General features: G+C 41.0%; 1 protein-coding gene across 33 annotated transcripts in view; it reads left to right on the forward strand.

The window, feature by feature from the left end:
• The window catches only part of CORIN (corin, serine peptidase), a 286,238-nt gene that overhangs the window by 29,194 nt on the left and 244,787 nt on the right, over positions 1 to 12,257 (forward strand). For 28 of the 33 annotated variants that reach the window (XR_010601891.1, XR_010601892.1, XR_010601894.1 and 25 more), the window contains one exon: positions 4,654 to 4,798. Coding sequence is in view for 29 of the 33 variants with exons in the window: in XM_065598102.1 (XP_065454174.1) it covers positions 4,654 to 4,798 (145 nt within the window). In the remaining 4 variants the exon portion in view is untranslated. The remainder of the gene's footprint in view (positions 1 to 4,653; positions 4,799 to 12,257) is intronic. The other 5 variants (XM_065598108.1, XM_065598106.1, XM_065598109.1 and 2 more) reach the window with 1 other exon arrangement.

A 12,257-nucleotide genomic window follows, 5' to 3' on the forward strand; every position in this document is an offset into this window, starting at 1 on the left:
GACCATCAATTCTTTCCCTCCCTCAACCTAGCTAAAGACAGGATCTCCATGTGTATTCTGAGTGGGAAGGCCCTGAGCAGTCAAGCTTGCCCCTCCCTTGACCCCTTCTCTCAGGACTCCAGGGTTTGCCTTTCCCCTGTTGTGATGGGGTGGCATTTATTCTTGAGGATCAAGTAGACAAAAGTATTACTTTAGGACACTATCTCAAACTTTGGTGCATGAATTGACTAGATTGCCTAGGTAGGCCGTGGAAGCTCTTTTGCTGGAGGTTTTCAAAAGGAGGCTGGATAGCCATCTGTCTTGGATGGTTTAGACACAACAAATCCTGCATCTTGGCATGGGGTTAGACTAGATGACCCTTGTATTTCCTTCTGACCTTCTGATTCTATGATTCTAATTCCTAGCCCATACCAAAGTTTCGGTGGTGGCAGGGAAGAGAATGACATCAGGGATTCTATAATATAGAAAGTGGAATGCTTTTATAATTAGCTCTATAGGACGTAAGAACATAAAAACAGCCATACTGGGTCAGACCAATGCTCCATCTAGCTCAGTATCTTGTCTTCCGACGGTGGCCAATGCCAGGTGCTTCAGATGGAATGAATAGAACATGCAATTATTGTGTGATCCATCCCCTGTCATCCACTCCCAGCTTTTGGCAGTCAGAGGTTAGGGATACCCAGAACATGGGGTTGCATCCTTGACCATCTTGGCTAATAACCATTGATGGACCTATCCTCCATGAACTTATCTAATTCTTTTTTGACCCCTGTTATAGTTTTGGCCTTCACACCATCCCCGGCTAATAAGTTCCACAGGTTGACTGTGTGTTGTGTGAAGAAGTACTTCCTTTTGTTTGTTTTTAAACCTGCTGCCTGTTAATTTAATTGAGTGACCCCTGGTTCTTGTGTTATGTGGAGGAGTAAATAACATTTCCTTATTCACTTTCTCCACATCATTCATGATTTTATAGCCCTCTCATATCTCCTCTTAGTTGTCTCTTTTCCAAGCTGAAAAGGCCCAGTCTTTTTAATCAATACCCTTAAGTTCTCATTTGTGATAGAGAATGGCCCTCCATCAGAACAACCTCTAGTTATTTCACATTTTCTATAGATGTGGGTGAGTAAAAAACATAAAGATGCTCAACTGAAAGAAAACAAATTTGCTGAGTTTATTTCTGGTGACTCACTGATGGTAATGTTAAGTTAGTCTAGTGTTTCTGCTTGAGTAATAAGAACTCCTTCTGCAATAGGAAAAACAGAACAGTCCTTTTAGTTGTTTTATAAATATTTGCTTTGCTGTTATCACTATGCTAGCGAAAGGGTCTTTTATAAAATCATCTCTTCCACAATTCAGCATTCCATTCCTGAGCAGTCATTGGATGCAAATTTATATCTAATAATTCCTTAATATCACATTAACATCTGTGAAAGTAGATTGTCAGTGAAATAGTTAGGATTTATTTTGGTTGCATTTAGCAACTGAATTGTAGTAAAGAAAATATCTAAAATATGTATTGACTATAGATAGATTGATACAAAAACTATTAAATCCAAAACATGTAAAATCTTCTTTATAACCATTTTGACCATTACTGGTCATGCTTTTAAATATTTCTGATTCATGTGATACATCTCTAGTACACAGATTCTTGCATAAGATGGCTCACATAAATTATGTCAGTAGCACTTTGAAAAATGTCTCTCACAGAGACTGAGGAACACATGGTGAAGGGCTTTTGGAAGTTCACTGTCTGCACTGGCGAGACAGGTATGTCATAACATGTTTTAGATCTCTCCTTACATGACTCTTCAGGCAACTCTACTATGGTGGCTGCATATTCTCAATTATATGCCACTCAGCACAGAATAAAGAATTAAGATCTCATGTAGGACCAATGTTAAATCTCCTTTTCCCCACATGGAAGAAAATTGAAAATTAGTAAAGGAAATTGATGGTCCTACACTGCTGACTGTTTTCTCAGTTCTTTACATGACTACAAAACTTTGTTATGGTATCTCATATCATATCTCCATTATTCTTAAGCCAAGCATTTGGTACTGCCATGAGTCAGCATTTACACTGACTGCCAGTTATTTTTAGCGATTGGGCAATAGTCCCCACCATTGTCAGCTATACGGGGAAGGTCCTTTATCTCCTGGAATAGCCTGCAGTGAAGGATTTTATTACTATTGGAATACTATTTCCTCTTTGCCAGGGGATGATATTGTGAAGGCCAAAACTATAACAGGGTTCAAAAAAGAACTAAATACGTTCATGGAGAATAGGTATTCATCAAGGGTTATTAACCAGGATGATTTCAATTGGCTTTGCCTGGGACCTAAAAACTGAAATGATTAACTTTGAAGTGCACTTGCTGAACGTTAGGCAGAAAGTTCTGCTCATGGACTCTCATTGGTGAAGAATCTTGTACATACCGTGCAGTAGCTACAACCTAAAGAGTGCATTGCAGTAATTTAGCTGAGAGGTCACAAAAGCCTGAGTTCTGGTCTTAGTCGAGAAATAAGATTGCAACTTCTGAATATTTTGAGGGTTAAAAAAGTACTCCTGACAACTGATAAAACATTGGTTTCCATAATCAGTTTGTTGTGGCCTCTAAGTTGGGAGTCCTGTCAGCTCACTCGCGAAAACCATATCAAAAGCTAGCAGTACCCTGGCCCCAAAGTGGACAGCTTCAAATGCTCTCCTTGTCATGAAAGCAATATCTCCTCCATCTGTAGCTTGACCTGCAACCTGAGCCAGACAATGCAACTGTGCTGAGACTGAATAATTGTGATAAGAAGAGGTAGCAATGCATATTTGGGTATCATGAGTTACTGCTAATAGCTCAGGCTATGGTGCTGCCATATCAGTTTTCAATGTTACTTTATCTTTACATTGAACGCAATAGTGACACAAGAAATCTATGTGGGATCCCATACTGGAGGGTTCTCAGTGCAGATGAGTAACGTTACCCAATGATGTTCAAAAGAAATAAATGGAATCACAGTAATGAAATCCTGGTCATTTCCTCCTGTCCATACAGTTGGGTCAACCGCAACTCATAATCAATAGTATCAAAACCAGATGACAGCTCCTATGTTATCTGGATGGAGAGTTGTCTCGCATCCATCTTGCACACTAGTATTGTTTGTGCCATTCTAGGACCGGACAGATGGGATGATGCCAAAGAATTCTATTCTAGATACTTGTCATCTACAATCTTCTCGGCCACCTCCATAAAAGGGAGGGCTAAGCCAAGGAGGTAAATAAGTAAGACCTCTGTGTTAAGAAACAGTTTCTTAATCAGCAGTCAAACTTCAGTTTATGTCAGACAATCTGTTCTCCACAAAAAGACATTTATAACAGAAACTACCAGTGGGAGAACACTTAACCATTGGCATTTATATTGTGGGCAAAGATCCCAGCCATAGGTTATGGATTTTAGCTTCCCAAAGTCCCTTTTCATGTGTTTGGGGTAAGATGCTGTCATGGTAATGGGTGTATTTGTACTCTTGTATCCTGTCACTATCTCCCTCTATCTAGTGCAAAAGGGACAAACTTCAGTATGACTGATTTTCCTGACAAAGAACTTAGATAATTGTTCATGTCACTCAACTGATAAGTCAGATTTAGGGGAGATGCAGTCTGAAATTAATAACTTCACCATCCTATGACCTTATCAAATGCATATTGTTCACCCTAGAGTCTTTCAAGTAAAAACCAATGTAGACTTTAAAATTTTTTTAAAACCGGGATTGTGTATGTACTTTTACAAAAATTGAATGACAACAAATCCACTCTTCCTGTTAAACATATGTTCATAATTTTGTTTCGTCTCTGTTTAAAATGGACAGTATTTTTCTAGTAGATTGAAGCATAGGCCTGAATACAGTTCTGGCATATAAGGACTTTTTTCTGTGTACATCATGCATTCTGAAACTTGATCCTTCAAAGACTTTTGCACATGTTTAACTTTATGCACATTGAGTAGTTCCACCGAGTTCAGAAAATTCAACGTAAGCTCCCTAGCCCTTCATGTCCCCATTTGTAAAGTGGAAATAATATTTATCAGCTTCAGAATGTGCTGTGAGGAAAAATAAGTTACAGTTTGTAAAGTGTGTTGAAGATGAAAAAGCATCATGGTGCTTAAGAGCTGAGTATTATTATTTAAAACAGGATTTATAATAGACTGACAGATTCCTTAATAATATATCCTTGAAAAGATAAAGTCAATTATGCAGTCATTAATAACTGTTTTTTAAATGGACTACTTTCTACACATCTGGGTAAGGTGGGCAGAATTTAGCCCCTATTGTTTAAAATTTCATATGTATTTTATGTCTCTCAAAACACAATGACTTTCACTCAGCCTAGCCATTTAAAAAGTTCAGCAAACAAGTTTCTGAAATGCTAGTGGTGGACGCAGTCTGACACATTGAAGGATGAGCTAAACATGTAACTTATGTGTACTGCTTATTTGTTGACAGGCCAGTTAAAATTTTTATATTACCTTTCATTCATGACCTAAAGATATTTATGGCATATATTTCTGCTGTTATGTGTATCAGATAACAGTAGTTTTGAAATATAAACTCATTGGAGTTACTGAGTTACATCAGAATGATAAAACTGCACTCTTCTGTGTTTCAGGTCTTAGGAACAGATGAAGATAATATGGGGGATGGTTGCTCTCAGAAGCTGGCTTCTGCCAAATACCTTCGACTTTTGCTACTAATACTGATTCCATGCATCTGTGCTCTCATCCTCCTATTGGTGTTCCTGCTTACCTTTGTAGGTGAGTACTAGTCTTAACTAAAGAGAAGCAAGCTGAAATATACTTGTATTTTAACAAGATGATACAAATAAGCCCTATAAACTCACAGTCCAGTCTACTTTTAGAATGTAAACAAATGTCTTAGAACATCCACTTAAAACTGTAAGTAAATTATGCTTTTTTTCAGTTCTGCTATGCCGCTTCAGTTGCAGAGAATACCTGATTTTGATTGTTTGTTTAAAATTCATTAAAAAGTAATTAGGAGGAAATTTTTGAGGCTTTGAAAATTAATTTTTGATATACTTGCTGCCTTGGACATACATTATATTGATTGTTTTCAATAGTCACTCTTACAAGCACTTAATGATAAGTTTTTAAATATATATATGTGTGTGTGTGTGTGTGTGTATGAAATAAATATATTTAAATATTTCTAAGTGGCACAACATATTGCTCCCTTACATAACACACACCAATTTATAAACCTAATATCTATTTTCAGGAGAAAGTTAATTTACAAGTAGCAATAAAACTTTCTGAACAGACTACAAAATCTCCTCCCCGTAACCAATAAAATCTAAGTGTTTTGTTATTAACTTTAAAGACACATAATTTCAGAACCACAATCCTATTTCATTGAAGATAGATCTGCAGCTATACTTAATTTTTTTAGTTATTCAATCCATTAATTAACTGCATGTTTGGTATGGAATTAACAAATTAATGATTTATTAGAGAGCAACAATTTAAAAAAAGCTAGTTCTTTGTTACCTTCACAACAAAGTTGACATGCCTGCAATTAAATCATACCTATGATGAGAGAGAAAGAAGAGTGTTCGGATAATACATTATATAACTTTTTGTTTTTATTGTGTACAGTACGGTAGGGTTGTAGTTGCTTGTGTACTTTTGGTTTTTTTTTGTTTTTGTTTTTTTTTGCCAGTAAAGAAATTTTTTTTATTGAAATGCATTCAATGGTTTAGCAGCATAACTATATCTCTTATTTCAGTGCTGGCTGATACTGCCTGCCTTTTTTACTTGAAGTAAAAAAAAAAAAAATGTGGCAAGCTGGAGTGCATGCAAACATGATGTGATGGTGGAGACATGGATTCAGCAAATGTGTATTGTTCCTGGGTAGCCAGTCAAACAACACTCAGTGGCCAGTTCAAAGGGATTGATTAACATGGTTACAGACTTTCGGACGGATTTCTGAGATGCAGTGGTGGCTTTAGGTCAGAGTTATATTTATTTAGGTTTATAAAAGCCCCGATAGGTACCTATGCTATGTTGTCCTGGGCAATGCAGGCAGAAAGACAAGACACCAGAAATGTGGTTTAGCAAGGGCACAGCTTTATTAAACAATACATCTGAGAACTATTGGGCAATAACTCATTCAGTGCAGGTCATCCCTCCTATTGCAATCTGAATGGCTGCCATCATCCTCCCCACTCCAATAAATTGGTCCCAGCACCATTTCAGGCTCCCCATCACCCTCCCCTTGTACAAGGGATAAGAGGGTGGAGAAGATGGGGTTGTCTCCTCACTGTACCAGACATTAGGACCCCTGCCCCATTTCCCACCTTCTTTAGGGGATACCTTCTCCGAATCCACTTCCAATTCCAGTTGATCAAGGAAACAGACCCCTTACTGAACGACCTGAACTGGGCACCTGCCAAGTTTTGCCAGTTGTGCCAAAATGAGTTTTACAAGTGAACCTACCCCATCGGCTCCCTGCACTGCTGAGAGGAAGGTTAAAAAACCTACCCCTCCCAGGCCAGTTTGGCACTGAGGGCAAAATTCCTTCCTAGCCCCATAAAGGTGATCAGCATAATACCCACAGCAAGGCTGCCACACTGGATCCTACTCTAATTTCAAGAGGGGAAGGAGGGGGAAGCTTTTCTTCCTAGAACAGAATGGCACCCTTGACCAGGCAGAAGGGCTTATAAGACCTCCCCACTCAGTATGTGGGAGTAAATAGGCTTATGTTGCACTCTTCTGTCCTACCAAACAGCCACAGAGTGCCATCCTCCTCCTCTCCTCAAGCCCATGAGAAAGGGAGGGGATGCAGCAATCCTTAAAGGAGAAAAGGCTTTTTTTTCCCCAGGCAAAGCCCTCCTCCCCCACCTCTGAGGCTGCAGAGGAGCACTTTGGGCTCTATTTACATACATAAAATATACAACTATTTAGGGTTTTACAGGTTTACAACAAACACCTTGAATTCCCCCTAGAAGCCTGTTTGCAAAGAGTGCAGGTCATGGACAATTGTAATGTGCTCCTGATAAGAATCTCTGCATAGTAAACCAGCCACTGCATTCTGCGATTGGTTTAGTTTATGAGTGATCTCAATGTATATCCCAAATTAAGCACTTAGCACATTACAGTTACCTAATCATTTCAAAGGGCTCAGGCCCAGTGCTGGGTCAGTTCCTGGTTGAGATAGGGGCTAGAATGAGCTGTGATATTCAGTGGTTCACCTATCCTGGTAGGTTTGACCACCACAAATTGTCAAAACATCAAAGTCCTGTATTCAAATTGCCTTCCACCTCCAACTCTATAAGTTCCAGTATCTACAATAGGACCAGTCTGCTGAGGAGGTACCAGTAGATAGTTGCCAACTGGTTAAAAATATTTTTGTAATTAATCATAAACCAATATTTTGTTCTCTCGCTAACTGGTTGATCTGTTACATACTCTTCATTAGGCTCTTTGCTTTGTTTGATCACATTTTTAGACTAGCCTGACCTTTCCTGCTGTAGAAATGGCCTAGAAGTCACCCTCACTACACACAGCCAAAATTGCCATTTAATCCTCTTTGTTTGGCTTCTAGCTTAGAGTATGTGAATCTTTGTTTAGATCTCATCACTGTCTGTTGCACATCTTTAAATAAAATATTAATTTTCCACTAGCAAAAAACTGGAAAATGATCAGTAAAATTGTTGGCATGGTATTGCTCTGAACTGAATGATCTTGGCGCGCATCTCTCATTTTTATACTGAACACACTGAATGACAGCATGCCGTATGCTTCCATCATCTGGTCATCTCTAATTGTAGTTTGAGACGCAAATCCAAAACAGATACGTTTATTAACTTTGATATTTGGCCACAGTTATGATGGCCAAATCTGACATGTCTGCAGAGTATTTTGATATAACACACATATGTAAATGAATGAAATCAATAGTGTATCTTTTTTATATAATGCATGTTGTAGTGTATTATTTAAGACAGGGGCGGGCAAACTTTTTGGCTTGAGGGCTGCATCCTGTTTCCAAAATTGTATGGAGGGCCAGTTAGGGGAGGCTGTGCCTCCCCAAACAGCCAGGCATGGCCTGGACCCCAGCCCCATCCGACCCCCGCTTCTTGCCCCCCAATGGCCTCCCCCGGGACTCCTGCCCCATCCACCCCCTGCTCCCTGTCCCCTGACGGCCCCCCCCAGGACTCCTGCCCCATCTAACCCCCCCGTTCCCTGTCCCCTGACAGCCCCCGGACCTGCCATCCAACCTCTGCTCTCCTTCCTGACTGCCCCCCCAGGACCCTTGCTCCATCCAACCACCCCTTCTCCCTGCCCCTGACTGCCCCCTGCCGCCCCATCCAACCCCCTCTCTCCTTCCTGACTGCCCCTGGAACCCCTGCCTCTATTCAACCCCCCTATTCCCCATCCTCTGACTGCCCCGACCCCTATTCACACCCCTGCCCCCTGACCACCACCCCGAACTCCTCTGCCCTTTATCCAACCCCCCCCCCCGCTCCCTGCCCCCTTACCATGCTGCCTGGAGCATCGGTGGCTGTCAGCGCTACAGCCACACTGCCCAGAGCAGCAGGACATGCAGCCGTGCCGCGCGGCTGGAGCCAGCCATGCCACCGTGCAGCACAGAGCACCGGGTCAGGCCGGGCTCTGCAGCTGCGCTGCCCCAGGAGCTTGCAGCCCCGCCGCCCAGAGCATTGCGCCAGTGGCGGGGCGAACTGAGTCTGCGGGGGAGGGGGAACAGCAGGGGAGGGACCTGGGGCTAGCCTCCCAGGGCAGGAGCTCAGTGGCCGGGCAGGAGGGTCCTGCAGGCTGGATGTGGCCTGTGGGCCATAGTTTGCCCACCTCTGGTTTAAGACCTTGCAGAGACACAGCTCTAAGTACCTTGGAGAGGTATAAAATATTGTTTTAGAACCCCATGACTGAGCTCCTCAAGGGATCTCTAATCAGTGGGAGTTATGCGCCTAAATACTTTTGAGGATCTGGGATTGTGCTTTTTTCTTATGAGCCTTGAAATTAACTGGTTCTGCTAGACTTTCTGGAATGTTGTTCCTAGACAAAAAAAAACATTTCTGTTAAAATCAGGTTAAAGTTTGAGGGTATAAACCAGTAATTTAGGGATTAAAATCCTTACAAGAACACTGGAGTTATACAAAACCAAAAACAAACAACTGCTAGAAACCTATGAAATTCAAATTTAGCATATGCCCAAAAGCCATGGCTCTGCCTCCACAATGACACCAGCCTCTTAGCTTCCCTTCTTTGCCCCCTTTCTACCCTCTTTGAAAGATTTATTTTAGTCTAAGGACTTTTACAGGGCTTTAAGAAGTCTGCAGCAATTGTCTGAGGACATAGTAGATTTGGAAAAGCCTCTGTGCTGGGGATGAACGTAGGGTACAGGATACTGGGTTGGATGGACCTTTGGTCTAACCCAGTATGGCTGTTCTTATGATATTATGTGATGCAGCCTGTAGGACGATGGGAGGCTAGAGGGTGGGAGTTACTCTCACTAGGGAAGGGAAATCTAAAACTAAAATTTTTAATGTAGGAAAGAGAAAAGCATTGGCTAAATGTGCAAGTGTTAGGGGAAATCAACAAAAGATTTAAAAACTGAAGCCACCAGAGATTATAGGAAATATGTATAATTCTGGTTTATAACCAAGAGTGAAATAAGACTGTATGGGAATATAATAGGGACAATTGAGTAAGAGGTTAAAAAAAATATTATCTTTTTCAAACATTGGTGTGGTATATTGTTTAGACTAAAATCTCTTTGGGACAGGGACTTGTCTGGCAATATATCTATAATGTACCTAGCATTTTCAGTGTTATATAAATAACTAATAATGTATGCCCTCATTTTCTTGTAGTCAGAGGTTTTTCAAACTTTCAACTTTTGGGCTGAAATTTTGCATTCTTGGTATTCCATGCTGAGGGAGGGGAACATGAGGGAGGGGGCACTGGCAGGCAGGGGAGGTTGAAGCTGTGGAAGAAACAGGAGGTAGAGTTAGAACAAAACCTTCTTCGCTATTGTTTTAATTATAGGAGATTGAAAACAAAAATTACATTTTTCCAATGGAAGAAAAAAGAACCCACTTCTAATTTTTAAAGGGTAGAACAAAAAGTGGCATAAGTTTGAAACTTGAAACATGGAAGGGTCATAGCCATTGAGAGTCAGTGATTTGCTTCATTTTGGGAAACAATATTCAAATAAAGCTACAAATGCTTGCAAGTAATTTTTGAGCATGCCTAGTACCATCTGCTAAGATTTTTATTAGTACCTGTATTAGTATTGTCACAAACTGTGACATCAGTGCACATTCATTCTCCTGTCTAGCCTGACCAGAAGGCTCAAGAAAGGGGTTACTGCTGCTGAGAAGATCTACATTTGGGAGATTTTAAGTGTCTCAGTGAAACACCTACAGCAAGCAAATTTCTCCAAACCACAACTCCCTTAAAATCAGGGACAGGAGAAAGTTGCAGGAAAGAATAGAACTTTGATACTGCAATTTTAGATGGCTATTTTTTACCCCATGCATTCTAAAATATTACACACATTATGGGTAAGATTCTGTGCTGTGTCTCTAAGAGGTGTGCCACAGAACTCGTAGCAGAGAGGGTGGGGTGGAGAGAATTGTTTTTATTTAGATATAATATATAGGCTAAAGGTATTAACATAAGTTTGTTGCTGTCTAACATTAAATAAGGTCTCTGGAGTTTGGCATACAGAGACATTAGCCTGCTTAGTACTATAGCAAATACGCTATTAAAAACCCTTTTAACTTCTTATTAAAGATAAAGAAAAGAAGGAAATACAATTAAAACATTTGAAATATAAAGTATTAAATTATTACTTTTATTTTAACAATATTTTTTTCCTTTTAGTTGGAGAGAATTTTAGAGGGTAAAAAACCCCATGTTTGACAGTCTTTTAGATGGCATTGAAGATAGTAATAATTGTCTTTTTGGGTAAAAGAGAAGAAATTAGTTGAGATGAGCTGTTGTTAAACTCTGATCCCATGTCATCCCAGGTTGTGTGTGGGATTCAGTTGGAGGCAGTACAGGTGACAGTGTCAACTGGTGCCACTTTGTGGCCTGGTCTGGTCAGGACATCTCAGGATTAGGTTGACAAAGGCCCAGAATCCCAAGAGACAGTGGTGGCGGTAGTCATAAGGCTGACGCTTGTGTTAGTAGCCTCCATACTGTTTTCTGTATTTTTCCACCCAAGGTTATGTCCCACTTTGGCTGGGACAGTCCCTTTGTTAAGCCCTGTCCTAGCCGTCCTGAGTTTTTTGGCAAAAATGGGCATTTGTCCCATGTGCTCTTGCCAACTTAATCAGAGGTGTGTGTCCACATGTGAGAGCAGCTCCGGACAGCTCTGCACAGGAGTGGCTCTGTGTGTGTGTGTGTGTGTGTGTGTGTGTGTGTGTGTGTGTGTGTGTGTGTGTGTGTGTGTGTGTGTGTGTAACGGGACAGACAGCTTGGGCCAGTGCAGTGTCCCGTTTTCCCTTCGGGAAATATAGTCACCTTACACAAGGTTTTTATATTTAAGGACTCAAAAAGGGAGGGTGGGTGGAATAGCCCATTCCCTCATTATTTTGTTTACTAACTAGGCTTAATATTTCACACTCCAATTTTGGTTTATTATTGTTGGACTTATATTTTCTTCAAATACAATGAGGAGTCCAGTGGCACCTTAAAGACTAGCAGATTTATTTGGGCATAAGCTTTCCTGGGTAAAAAACCTCACTTCTTCAGATACATGGATGCATGCATGCATCTGAAGAAGTGGGTTTTTAACCCACGAAAGCTTATGTCCAAATATATCTGTTAGTCTTTAAGGTGCCACCAGACTCCTCGTTGTTTTTGTGGATACAGACTAACACGGCTACCCCTCTGATACTCAGGGCTGGCACCAGCCCAGCAATCAGGTGCTTGGGGCGGCCAAGGGGTAGGGGCGGCACCTCGGGGTCTTCGGCAGCGGGTCCCTTAGTCCCTCTCGGAGGGATGGACTTGCCGCCGAAGAAGAAAGCAGCGTGGTGGAGCTGCCATCGATCGTGATCGCGGCTTTTTTTTTTTCCCCTGCCGCTTGGGGTGGCAAAAACCCTGGAGTCGGCCCTGCTGATACTTATATTTTCTTGTTTGCTAAATGAGCTTTTAACACAGTCTGAGTGATATTAGTAGGCTTTTTGTGTGGCCTAATTCAGCTTTTGTGGATGAGTTGTACTTTGAT

This window comes from Chrysemys picta, chromosome 5 (genome assembly GCF_011386835.1).
Source record: "Chrysemys picta bellii isolate R12L10 chromosome 5, ASM1138683v2, whole genome shotgun sequence".
NCBI classification, from domain to species: domain Eukaryota; kingdom Metazoa; phylum Chordata; order Testudines; family Emydidae; genus Chrysemys; species Chrysemys picta.